The 13,259-nt window shown below is 38.1% G+C and overlaps 1 protein-coding gene across 1 annotated transcript in view; it reads left to right on the top strand.

Annotated features, from left to right (window-relative positions):
* The first annotated feature begins 2,931 nt into the window (after positions 1–2,931).
* LOC110082493 (astacin-like metalloendopeptidase) overlaps positions 2,932–13,259 on the top strand; it is a 32,753-nt gene continuing 22,425 nt past the window's right edge. Inside the window, exons 1-5 of the mRNA XM_020800080.3 lie at positions 2,932–4,181; positions 4,309–4,333; positions 5,953–6,090; positions 11,887–12,004; positions 12,589–12,767. Coding sequence (XP_020655739.3) covers positions 4,107–4,181; positions 4,309–4,333; positions 5,953–6,090; positions 11,887–12,004; positions 12,589–12,767 — 535 coding nt within the window. The 5' untranslated portion in view covers positions 2,932–4,106. The remainder of the gene's footprint in view (positions 4,182–4,308; positions 4,334–5,952; positions 6,091–11,886; positions 12,005–12,588; positions 12,768–13,259) is intronic.

The raw sequence follows: 13,259 nt of genomic DNA, 5'->3' as shown, positions 1-13,259 counted from the left end.
ACTGACACAACTACTTGTTTGGAAACTGTTGCTCAAGTTTCACATTTTGTGATACCTCCTTCTGGAATGATTGTAGAGTATAGTACTTTTAGTTATTTTTAAGTTGTTTTCCAGCACGGAATTGTTTTACATGTCCTTCCATCGTGGTACTTTTAAAATGTACTGCAAATACTATTATTTGATTTATATGATAGACAGACAGACAGACAGACAGACAGACAGACAGACAGACAGACAGACAGACAGATAGATAGATAGATAGATAGATAGATAGATAGATAGATATTGATTGATTGATTGATTGATTGATTGATTGATTGATTGATTGATTGATTGATTGATTGATTGATTGATTTCCAAACACTGAGCTGGGTATTTGCCCTTGAGAGATCACAGTTATCAGCCAACATCTTTGGCATTTAAAGAAACATAATTCTCAATTTTTAAAAGGATTGTAGTTATACCTGGTCAGTAACTCTTTTTTGACCCTTTCATAGTTAGGGAGACAATAATCACTAATATGCTGCCTCGTCTCTTGTATTCTTTTAAAGCACCTTTAGCCTACCTAACTCTTTCTTTTTGTTTGTTTTGCTTTGCTATATGTTGCCTTTTTGAATAAAATCTCCCTAAGAATTTTATTGAAGGTTGGTGTTAAATATCCATAGTAAATAAATAAGCAAATGTCTCTTTTTGCTTTTGTTGTTTTAGTTATGTCACCTTATCATCACAAAGTTTAGCTTATTGGGTTGGAACCAGATTAAACTGGATACATTTTCCAAAGCTGGTTCTGAATTGTTTTCACAAACTGTTTATTACCCTGTTGCTTTTGCATCTCTATGAGGAGTATACTGAGAAGGTAAGGCATATGGATCAGATTTGCATCAAAACCATCTGAAACCGAATCAAAGAGGAATTTCTTATTTCTCTGGCAACGATTTGTAATAGGCCATTTAGGTCAAGAGTGTAACTAAGATTTCTAGCCTAGAGTTGCTTGTTTTTTATTTTGTTCATTGTTGAGTAAGGAGAAATGTAATAAGAATGTTTTAGGCCTCTCCTGCCTTTCTAGAGAGAGCCTTGAGTTCTCTCAAGGAAAGGTGGTCATGACTGGCAATCAATGGAAAACTGGAATAGTACTACAATTTAATCTCCTGATGGATTAGAATTTTCTCTCTGTGCTCCTTTAAACGTCATTCTGGAATGGTTTGAGATACAATGAAATCTAACTTCTCATAAAGAAAGGACTGATGTTTGAAGACACTTTCAAAGTATGTTCCCATGACTGCAGTATTGCCAGAATATTCCCATTAAAACCAGCTAGTCATCTAACTGAGACTGCAGCCCAGAAGCAAACAGCTGGGAAAATTGCACCTACATGGCTGTGTCTTCTTTTCATCTGTCTCTTCCTGCTCAATGGCTTGTTCCACAGATGCATAGGAAAGGTGAAATGACTTCTGTGGAATGTTAATTTTAAGAAGGCATATAATAACCTGTTGGAAATTTGCGGTAGCATGGTGATCACGATCCCTGAGCATCATTCTACCACTGCTCTGTCACAAATGGCTTTCTTAAAAGTAAGTTTGAAGCTCTGCCTCAGGATATTTCCTGAAGATCCTAAAGATATTTTGAAAAGTCATATTTAGAGTAACTAAGGAAGAACTCCAATAAATGTCCCCAACAGGTCAAGTACCCTATTGCCAAATGGGAATTGAACATTGGTTGGATAGCAGAGTAGAGGAAAGGGTTACGGTTCTAAATTGCATCCTTGGAGCCAAATTGTTTTGTCAAGAGTCGAAATCTATTCCTGAAAATTATCATTATAGTAAAGCAGCTAGGCAAATGATGGCACAAGGGAAGTCTTTTAGAGAGGAAGCATTTGTTTACAAGGCTCTAAATGTAAGGTTGGAAAAGTTTCTTTTATTTTGAAGATCTTCTGCAAATTACATAAATTATGCAACTCCAGTTATTCATTTCAGTTGCCAATCCACTCCCGGTCACGTTGGAGTCAATCACAGATTAGGAATTGTATTCCACCAACTCATCTGTTTGAAATCCAAGGCAAGGCTCTGAAGTTCCATTTCCCTCCAGCCCTCAGCTGGAGAGAGTGAAACATGGTGTACTCACTGGAGAAGCCTGGCTTTTGTTTCTTTTGTTTTTCTTGCCTAACAATTTGAAACTACTTGGCCTGCTGTTTCATAATATGCAGCTGTAGAAAGTTGATTCTATATCCCTTTCATGGGACTTGCAAAGTGTCCTTCCTAATGAGTCATGTATTTTCAGAACTACCAAAGTAGCAAGGACATTCATTCTTTAAACATCAGAGTTTGGCTTTCAAATGTTGAATATGGTGTTGTATGGACAGAAGTAGATAGGAACAAAGAGGATTTTTTTTTCTGTAGTTCAAGTAAGCTGTAAAATGTTTATTGTCATTATAACAGTGAATTCTTCGCAGCTCCTAGAATCCCCAGCCAGTAATGGGAGTTGTAGTCTAAAAAAGTAGTTTTCTAAAATTTGGGAGAGAAAAAACAACAGTTTCAGACTTTGTCAGCCAGGAAGAAAAGATTCCACTACTACTGCTACTGTAGAGATTATTGTTATGTGTTGTCAAGTTGGTTCCAATTTATGGCAGTCCTATGAACGAGAGATTTCCAAACTGTCCTATCCTCAGTTGCCCTGCCTAATTAGCTCTTGTAAACTCAAGCCTGTGGCTTTCTTTTGGGAGTCAGTCCATTTAATATTTGGTCTTCCTCTTTTCCTGTTGCCTTCCACCTTTTCCAGAGAATCCTGCCTTCTCAAAGTAGGACGTTTAAATTTCTTTCTTTCTTTCTTTCTTTCTTTCTTTCTTTCTTTCTTTCTTTCTTTCTTTCTTTCTTTCTTTCTTTCTTTCTTTCTTTCTTTCTTTCTTTCTTTCTTTCTTTCTTTTCTTTTCTTTTCTTTTCTTTTCTTTTCTTTTCTTTCTTTCTTTTTTGCCTACAGAGATAATTCAGGCTTGATCTAAGACCCACCAGTTTGTCTTTCTGGCAGTGCAGGGTATCCACAAAGCTCTCTTCTATTAGTCCATTTCAACCAGATCGATTTTTTTTCCTGTCAATTTTCTGAACTGTCCAGCTTTTATACCCATACATAGTAATCAGGGATAAAAGGGTGTGGACGATCTTGATCTTGGGCTCCAGTGATATATCCTTACACTTGATGAGCTTTTCTCCAACTAGTTCAATTTTTTAATTGTCAACATTAAAGTTGCGTAGTTCTACTGTAGTCGTGATCTTTGTCTTCTTAATGTTCAACTGCAATCCTGCTTTAGCACTTTCTTATTTTGCTTTCCCTAACAGTTGTTTCAAGTCATTGGTGCTTTCTGCCATTAAGATATTATCTGCATCTTTTAAATTATTATTATTATGATTATTATTAGAGGCAGCCTAAACCATTTTGCTACCTAAAGAAAGACTCTACTTTCAATGTACTGGATTTAATTTTATAGACCATAGTACATATAAATACAACCCAGGAATTATGGGTTGCTTTGTACTACTTACCAGACCAAAGATAACTGGACCAGCAGCTGGGTAACAGGTTTCACTTTCACTTTTTTCTCTGGCAAACAGAAATCTAGCTTTTGCTTTATAATCTGTAGGAGTAAATGGACTCCAAATATTAGGAATTATTATTTCATATAGTTGGAACTATCAAATTCATATTTGGATATTTTCAAACTATCTAAATATGATATTATTTTGTGAATTCTGAATCCAAATGCACACCCCTAGTGTTAATGATCATATTGTTCTATATTTTTTTAAAATTACTGATTGATAGATTTTTTACAAAGTCCATTTTCAGTTGCCCAACAATTACATTTGCTCATATTGCAACACTTCCTTGCTTTGCTGATGATAAAGTAACACAAAAATGACACTTGGTCAGCTCTGCTGGGAATTCTCACAGCTTGTTTGTTTCTGTGAAAATATGTGTTACTATCTAGCTGTTCTACAATAACTAAAGCCAGCAGTTATCATATAAAAAACAACACCCAAGTAGCAAATAAGCCAGTGAAGTCTGAACAAGTAGAGTTCCTGAGAACCCACAAGAACCTGTGGAGGCATCCAAAAATGAATTTCCTAACCCTGTCAACTACATTATTTCTAATAGTTTCTTATGGATTCACAGTAGGTAAACAGATCCAGGTGAGTCCTTCATCCAGCTGAAGATGCTCTTTGAACATCTTTCTTGAAGAACTGAACTCCTGCATGTCTGTTTGTACAATGATTGCTTTTCTATATACGCGCTTAAAAAATCTTCATTCCTTTGCAGGGAATCCAGGAAAGCAGTGACATAGGTGAGCTTGATTTGTAACTAGTCTATGAAATGTGAAGTTCCCAGGGTTTTTTTTTTTTCTTACTGCACTTGTATCTCTCTAACTTTAGTCAGTTGCTTCTGGTTTATGATGGCGCTTTATTGTGTGTTACCAAAAAGAATAACAGTCAGAGCTGTGTTTCTATAACAAGATTGCTAAATCATTACACTAGGAGGTTCTCCAGTATAAGATATGCTGAAATCAATGGGAGCTACATGACAAAATGGTGATATTCTTGCACAGCTCCCACTTACTTCACTGAAAGCCATGGAGGAGAAATGCCCAACAGATTTTACTCAGGATATTTGTGTCTATATAGAGGTATTTGAAAGTTGGAAAGAGTAGCAGAAGACTCAAGAGTTACATGCATTCAATTTTAACTTTCTATGAGGTTTTCCTCACTGTTTATGACAGTCGAGTGTGGATAATTTTTTCCTAATCTGCTAAGGACAAAATAAGAGAAGTGTGTAGGAACTGTCATACTTTTTGTTATTATATGATAACTGTCAGTCCATAAATTGTGATGAAAGCAGGACTGGTTTTTATCGCCATTTATTTAAGCTCACTACTGACACTCGTCTCGTGTAGTAGCATAGGCTTAATATACTGTAAACATTTTTGTAAATGTGAAGTCTGGTTTGGATGAATGACAGAATGAGCTTCGTGGCTTAAAACAGACATAAGTTGCTCATGCCATATGTGGAGGGCAAGGGTGGAGAAATTTTTTACTTTCCCAGCGTTTTGGTATGAACTTCTATCAAGCCAATTAGCATGATGAATAGTTAGAGGCTATGGCATGTCTATCCCAAAAGGTCAAAGAAAAGAAAGAAGATAAACACCAGTACAACATAGACACACAATTCACTGATAAGTTCTTCTGAGTAAACATGCTTGGAACACACTATCAAGCTTACAAAATGGTTTATAGTCAAGAAATAAAAATGACAAACTATAGTCCTTAGTATTGGGGAAACACACTATTTCCAAAGCAGGAATATCCATAATGTTAATATTTGTTTTATTAGTTCCATAATCTTCAAGTGGGCATATTTCTAATGTTAATATTTATCTATATTTAGTATAATTTTAATGATTGTATCACTTAACTGCTTTGGAGTGTTCCATCTCTGATCAAATCTTCCCTTCGTCAGCAACTGGCAACATGGGGTACTAAAGAACCCTTTGGCCTAAGCCAGCATTCCTCTTCTTATATTCTTAGCTTTCCATTCATATCCAGTTGGTATAGGGAAGATATTAATAGTTCTGTTGCTCGAAATGTTAATTCATTAAAAATAACAGGAAAAACCACCAGAAATAATCACCTTGAGTAATGTTTTGGGTTGATCAAAAACTCTAAATTTTCTGTTACATAGAATGAGCCATTTGCATTCATTTCATAACAATAATTTGCCTTTTTACCATTACATATGGCAAAACCCTGGCTTTACATTGTTTGATTTAATTTAATATAGATGGATTACTACATGTCTGACCATGAACAGTAATCTTTCACCTGGAAAAGATGCATCTTTAATCTCATTCTCTAACACTTATCAATATGTTTCATTCTCTCATCTTCTGTTGACCCTTCCTTTCTGCAGGGGAAACTGACTTGCGCCAAGATGACATTGTCTATAGAAGGACTCCGCGCAGTGCCATGACCTGCAGTGGGCGCTGTTATTGGCCCAAAGCAGAAAATGGACTGGTGAACATTCCAGTTGACATCTCTACAGAGTTTTGTAGGTCACTTCTAAGCTTTATAACAGACAATCTGCACATTTACACAATATATCCTTATCAATGGCAGTGAACATTCATCGTACAAAAATCGGCAGCTGATTGAATTGTGAGGTCCCTGACTTCAGATTGGCTATTGTAGAGCAAAGATGGTTCAAGGGGTGATTAGAAAAAGAGTCTGTTGACTTCCAAATCATTAAGATATTTTAGCTGATCACCATGAATCAGGTTAGTAGAACTGTTATAGCTAAAATCCTGTTGCTTTTTTTATGCAGGGAGAAAGCAAACGGTGTAACATTTACTTGTTTCCAGCGGGAAGTTAGAGACACTGCTGCAGTTCTAAGTGCATGCTCACTGGCTTGGTGCATGATCAGGAATCCCAGCAAGTGTTCTGGTAGCTGGAAGAGATTGAATGCTGTGCCAGTTGCCTTCCAGCTGTGTAGAAAAGCAACATAATTTCAGCCTATGTGTATTAAATGGCTTACCCGGTACTAAGAGGCTGCATTATCAACTATAGTTATCAACATTGGCCCAACAGTGAAAGGGCAAGGTTAATGTGTTTAAAATACCATAGAACTTTCTGGGGTTTCAGCTATAACACAGCATCACAGCTAACACTGTCAAAGTACAGTGTAATATTCTTTATTGTTCCACAATGTGAAGGAAACAGAATGAGAGGCTGGTCTGTGAAAAAGTGCCAGCATCTCGCCAGTGTCTGCTGCCAGGATATTTGTGCTAATGGAATTACAGCTCTTAGTAATTCGGCATTTAAATTCACTCTTACTTTACTTACTTTGCTACTGTATTTACATCCCAGATCCTACCCCAAAATAGGTGTGAAGTACATACACTAGAACCTTCACGCTAACTCTTTAAGCATTGGTGGAAATAGACTATGGTCTCTGAAAGCTCACAATAGTAAATTAATAGTTCTAGATATGCCACAGGACTCTCTGCTATTTTCTGTATATGTTCATGAATAAAGATGATTGTTGTTGACAGAATCCATATTTTAATCAGACCAGTGTCATGTTCCTTCTTGATCAAAGTTTTGGAAGATCTGACCATGATTGCAGGATGGTTATCTCAAACAAAACAAGTCCAGAGTAGGAAACAGGTCAGTCTTGGGTTTTCCAGACCCCAGGAGAACTCATAAGCATCAACAAGCCTAGCCCAATACCTAAGGTTGACCTTATATGCCCAGATATGTTTTGATGTATATCTCTGCTCTCAAACCAAGCTGCAAGATTTTAAGAGGTGACACTGTGGCTTGGGATCCAGCCAAGAGTAGACTATCTGTCTAGATGGGCAGGGTATAAATATAAAAATGAATGAATGAATGAATGAATGAATGAATGAATGAATGAATGAATGAATGAATGAATGAATGAATGAATGAATGATATGGAAAAATAGATTTTATTCATTAAAGTAGCCAAACACAAAATAATTGGTTATTTTGTGACCTTATTCAGGAATAGTGAAACATCAGCAATTACTGATATCAGGTAAACTTTTTCAATAAGTATCAAGTGATGAAACTTGGAAATAGATTATTTGAGATCTCTGTAGGCCCCTGAAGGTGGCCACAAAGTAGCCAACTGACCAATGAATGAAAACCTTAACCCCCTCCCCATCTTGAGACTCCATCTCTGCACACTGGATTTTAGTGGCTGTTTCCAGAATCATTTGCTTTTATTTTGATCTGAGGACAAGAAAAACAGTATTTTGTGTTTACTTAGATTATTCAAAGTCTTCCCCAGATTTACGCTAGGGATCCATAATGTACAATTTACAGGCAATAGACAGCCCTATTCCTAGAGCTTTGAATACCAGAAATTTGGGAAGAGAGGGAATGTAAAAATACTGGAGGTCTGTCAGATGACCTTGATGGCTGCAGAAATGCCCCGGGGGGGGGGGGGGACGGACTTCTAGCCCATAACTCTATGTTGCCCACTTTTGTCATAATACGACAGTGTCAACAAAAGTCTGTACTAAATAAAACTTTAAGGTGCTAAAAGGGTCTTCCCTCAAGTTAATGCAGCTACTCTTCGGGCAATTAAGGCAATGAGTCATAACTGGACAATTAAATAACACAACTCAGTTGATTCTTACAATAGCCTTGAAGTGGAAAAAGCTTGTATGCCATCAAATACCACAAAATGTCAAGTAGCAGAAGGAAGTCTTGAACTGATGCCGAAAAGATAGCAATGTCAGAGCTGTTGACCTCAGTGACGTTGCTTTGTAGTCATGGAAAGATCATCTTCAGAAGGGGGTTAGATATTTTAAAGATTGTTTATGACTGAAAAAACATAAACAATCAAATCTCAGAGTCTCAAAGCACCTTCAAGGCTAACATGTTTATTGTTTCATTGGCCTTTATCAGATGTAGGAATGAAATCTCAAAAATTTTACAATATTATAATATATCCAAGCCAGAGCTGGGTATTTTGTACTTGTGCATCTGTACACCAATAAAAAAGGGGAAAACCAAAACATCAATTTGTTGTTGTTCAGTCATTAAGTAGTGTCCGACTCTTCGTGACCCCATGGATCAGAGCACTCCAGGTCCTCCTGTTTTCCACTGCCTCCCGAATTTTGTCAAAGTCATGTTGGTAGCTTCAATGACACAGTCCAGCTATCTTGTCCTCTGTGCCCTTCTCCTCTTGCCTTCACACTTTTCCAACATCAGGGGGTTTTCCAGGGAGTCTCCTATTCTCGTGAGATGGCCAAAGTATTGGAGCCTAAGCTTCAGGATCTGTCCTTCCAGTTTGATCTCCTTGCTGTCTGGGGAACTCTCAAGAGTCTCCACCAGCACCATAATTCAAAATCATCAATTATTTGGCCATCAGCTTTCTTTATGGTTCAGCTCTTACTTCCATACATCACTACAGGAAAAGCCAAAGCTTTGACTATTCGAATTTTGTCAGCAAGGTGATGTCTCTGCTTTTTAAGATGCTGTATGGTTTTGTCATCATTTTCCTCCCAGGAAGCAGGCGTCTTTTAATTTTGTGGCTGCTGTCACCATCTGTAGTGATCATGGAGCCCAAGAAAGTAAAATCTGTCACTACCTCCATATCTACCCTTTCTATTTGCCAGGAGGTGATGGGTCTGGTGGCCATGATGTTAGGTTTTTTTATGTTGAGCCTCATACCACTTTTTGCGCTCTCCTCTTTTACCTCATTAAGAGGTTCTTTAATTCCTCCTGACTTTCTGCCATCACAGTGGTATCATCTGCATATCAGAGGTTGTTGATATTTCTTCTGGCAGTCTTAATTCTGGCTTGGGATTCATCCAGTCCAGCCTTTCACATGATGTATTCTGCATATAACTTAAATAAACTGGGGGACCATATACAGCCTTGTTGTACTTCTTTCCCCATTTTGAACCAATCAGTTGTTCCATATCCAGTTCTAACTTTTGCTTCCTGTCCCACATATAGATTTTTCAGGAGATAGATAAGGTGGTCAGCCACCACCATTTCTTTAGGAACTTCCCATAGTTTGCTGTGGTCCACACAGTAAAAGGCTTTTGTGTAGTCAATGAAGCAGAAGTAGATGTTTTTCTGGAGCTCTCTGGCTTTCTCCATAGTCCAGCACATGTTAGCAATGTGGTCTCTAATTCCTCTCCCCCTTCGAAACCCAGCTTGTACTTCTGGGAGTTCTCGGTCCACATATTGCTGAAGCCTACCTTGTAGGATTTTGAGCATAACCTTGCTAGTGTGTAAAATGAGTGCAATTGTACATTAGTTGGAGCATTCTTTGGCACCACCCATCTCTGGAATTGGGATGTAGACTGATCTTTTCCAATCCTCTGGCCACTGCTGAGTTTTCCAAACTTGCTGGCATATTGAGTGTAGCACCTTAACAGGGTCATCTTTTAAGATTTTAAATAGTTCCACTGGAATGCCATCACCTCTACTGGCCCTGTTCTTAGCCATGCTTTCTAAGGCCCACTTGACTTCACTCTCCAGGATGTCTGGCTCAAGGTCAACAACCACACTATCTGGGTTGTCCGGGACGTCCAGATCTTTCTGGTATAATTCCTCTGTGTATTCTTGCCACCTCTTCTTGATGTCTTCTGCTTCTGTTATGTCCCTACCATTTTTATTCTTTATCATGTCCATCTTTGCACAAAATGTTCCTTTAATATCTCCAATTTTCTTGAACAGATCTCTGGTTTCCCCCTTTCTATTATTTTCCTCTATTTCTTTGCATTGTTCATTTAAGAAGGCCCTCTTGTCTCTCCTTGCTACTTTTTGGAAGTCAGCATTCCATTTTCTGTAACTTTCCCTATCTCCCTTGCATTTTGTTTCCCTTCTCTTCTCTGCTATTTGTAAGGCCTCGTTGGACAGCCACTTTATTTTCTTGCATTTCCTTTTCTTTGGGATGGTTTTTGTTGCTGCTTCCTGTACAATGTTACAAGCCTCCATCCATAGTTCTTCCGGCACTCTGTCCACCAAATCTAGTTCCTTAGATCTGTTCTTCCACTATGTATTCCTAAGGGATTTGGTTTAGATTATACCTGACTATCCTGGTGGTGTTTCCTACTTCAGTTTAAGCTTGTGTTTTGCTATAAGAAGCTGATGATTAGAGTCACAATCAGCTCCAGGTCTTGTTTTTGCTGACTGTATACAGCTTCTCCATCTTTGACTGCAGAGAACATATTCAATCTGATTTCAGTATTGTCCATGTGTAGAGTCACCTCTTGTGTTGTTGGAAAAGAGTGTTTGTGATGACCGGCTTGTTCTCTTGACAAAACTGTATTAGTTTTTGCCTTGCTTCGTTTTGAACTCCAAGGCCAATCTTACCTGTTCCTTTTATCTCTTGGCTCCTTACTTTAGCATTCCTGTCCCCTATAATGAGAAGAACGTCTTTCTTTGGTGTCTGTTCTAGAAGGTGGTGTAAGTCTTCATAGAATTGGTCAATTTCAGCTTGTTCACCATTGGTGGTTGGTGCATAAACTGGATTACTGTGATGTTGAAAGGTCTGCCTTGGATTCGTATTGAAATCATTCTATCATTTTTGAGATTGTATCCCAGTACAGCTTTTCCCACTCTTTTGTTGACTATGAGGGCTACTCCATTTCTTCTATGGGATTCTTGCCCACAATACTAGGCAAGAATTGAATTCTTGAATTGAATTGAATTCGCCCTTTCCCTTCCATTTTAGTTCACTGATGCCCAGGATGTCAATACTTATTCTTGCCATCTCCTATTTGACCACATCCAGTTTACCAAGGTCCATAGATGTTACATCCCAGGTTCCTATGCAGTATTTTTTTTCTTTGCAGCATTGGACTTTCCTTTCACTTCCAGGCACATCTGCAGCTGAGCATCCTTTCTGCTTTGGCCCTACCTCTTCATTAGCTCTAGAGCTACTTGCACTTGTTCTCCACTCTTCCTCTGTGGCATGTTGTGTGCCTTCTGATCTGAGGGGTGCATCTTCCAGTGTCATATACTTTAACCTTTTGTTTCTGTCCATGGAGTGGCTTGCCAGTTCCTGCTCCAGGTGGATTGCGTTTAGTCAGAATTCTCCACTATGACCTGTCTGTCTTGGGTGTTCCTGCATGGTACAGCCCATAGCTTCTCTGAACTTCTCAAGCCCCTTTGCCATGACAAGGCAGCAATCCATGAAGGGGCTCTCTAGGGATACCTCTTTCCCTTGGGAAGCCTTTGGGAACCTCAGGATGGAAAAGGGGGACCTTTAATATCAGGAAATTACTGCTAGATTGACAACAAGATGTCAGACATTATTTCAAAATGTTCATTTTGTCTTCCTTGCAACATTTATTTTTAGCTGCGGAGGAAAGGCTTTTGATAGCAGAAGCTATGGAAGAATTTGCCACACTGACATGTATCAGGTTTATCAGTCGTACAAGAGAATATGACTACATATATATTATTCCTGGGGACACGTAAGTTTAATCTTTCCTGAGATCTGAGAGTATTATTAATAACCAGGAATACGAAATACACAGAGGCTTTGAACTGCACTTATGATGTTTGAAACCCCTATTCTTTCTGAATGCAGGATTTACACCCAGTATTGTAGAATTAATGGCATACCCCTAGTACGTCTTCTGACTAGAGGCTTTAAAGCAAGCATGGGCAAAAATGTGGCCTTCCAGATATTGGTAGAAAGTACTTTCCTTCATCTCAGCATTGGCTAAACTGGTTAAATCTGATTACAGTAATCCATTCAGTGAATGAATGGGGCTTATTAAGTCAATGCTTATGTGAGTCCCAGTGATTCAGTGGGTCTGTTTTACATGGGTCTATCAGTCATATTTAGGCCTCAGTGCCAATGCGCCAGAAACTCCGTATCAGTACAAATTGGACAGGTGCTGAGCTTTCTGGGTTTTTAGTGGCTATTGAAAATTCAGTTCTATTTTTTAAAAAAGTTAAGTTCATGTTCTTAAAATTAAGTGGGGTGGTTTCTGAGAACTAAGTCAATTATTCTTATTTAATGACACTGCTTTTTGCTTTTTTAATATCTCAGATGTTGGTCTTACTTTGGAAAGATTGGAGGCAGACAGCGTTTGGGCTTGGCAAAACATGGCTGTATACACAAAGGATTAATTCAGCACGAACTCAACCATGCATTGGGTTTCCTCCATGAACAGGCACGGAGTGACCGAGACAAGTATGTTAAAATCAACTTGGAGTATGTTGCCACAGGTATGTCAACTACACTCAAGCAGCCATTTTAACTCTTGATTGATGTAAATTATAATTTATTAATTTACTATATCTGTCAAAACACTTTCAGGCAGCATATGCATTAAAACAATATAAAAATAAATGTTAAAAAGATAAAATAATCATATATTTTTTTAAAAAAAGCTTTCAGAGCATCTTCAAGGGCAAGCTCAAGTCCACTACAGATAAAGGTCTTTATAGCTACTGATCCAGAAGCAAGACTGGATCCAGGAGATAACAAGAAGAAAACTATGATTTAGTTTTAGTTAGCTTTGAAACCATGATAACTACTAAAAAGAAGAGGCAAACCACTTTCTTCTCCAGGGTTTGGCAATTTTCAGATACAGTATTTGAGGCCTACATTGCCTCACCCTTGAACCTTGGGGTGCTACTCCACAAATTAATAAAATCCCTTGGAACCCTCTTGCACCTATTTTTTGTTTTAATGGAGCAGAGGAGCAGAAGTGCTGG

Source organism: Pogona vitticeps, chromosome 1 (genome assembly GCF_051106095.1).
Source record: "Pogona vitticeps strain Pit_001003342236 chromosome 1, PviZW2.1, whole genome shotgun sequence".
In the NCBI taxonomy this organism is placed as follows: domain Eukaryota; kingdom Metazoa; phylum Chordata; class Lepidosauria; order Squamata; family Agamidae; genus Pogona; species Pogona vitticeps.
The sequence above is the reverse complement of the archived record's forward strand: the minus strand, read 5'-3'. Positions and strand labels throughout refer to the sequence as shown.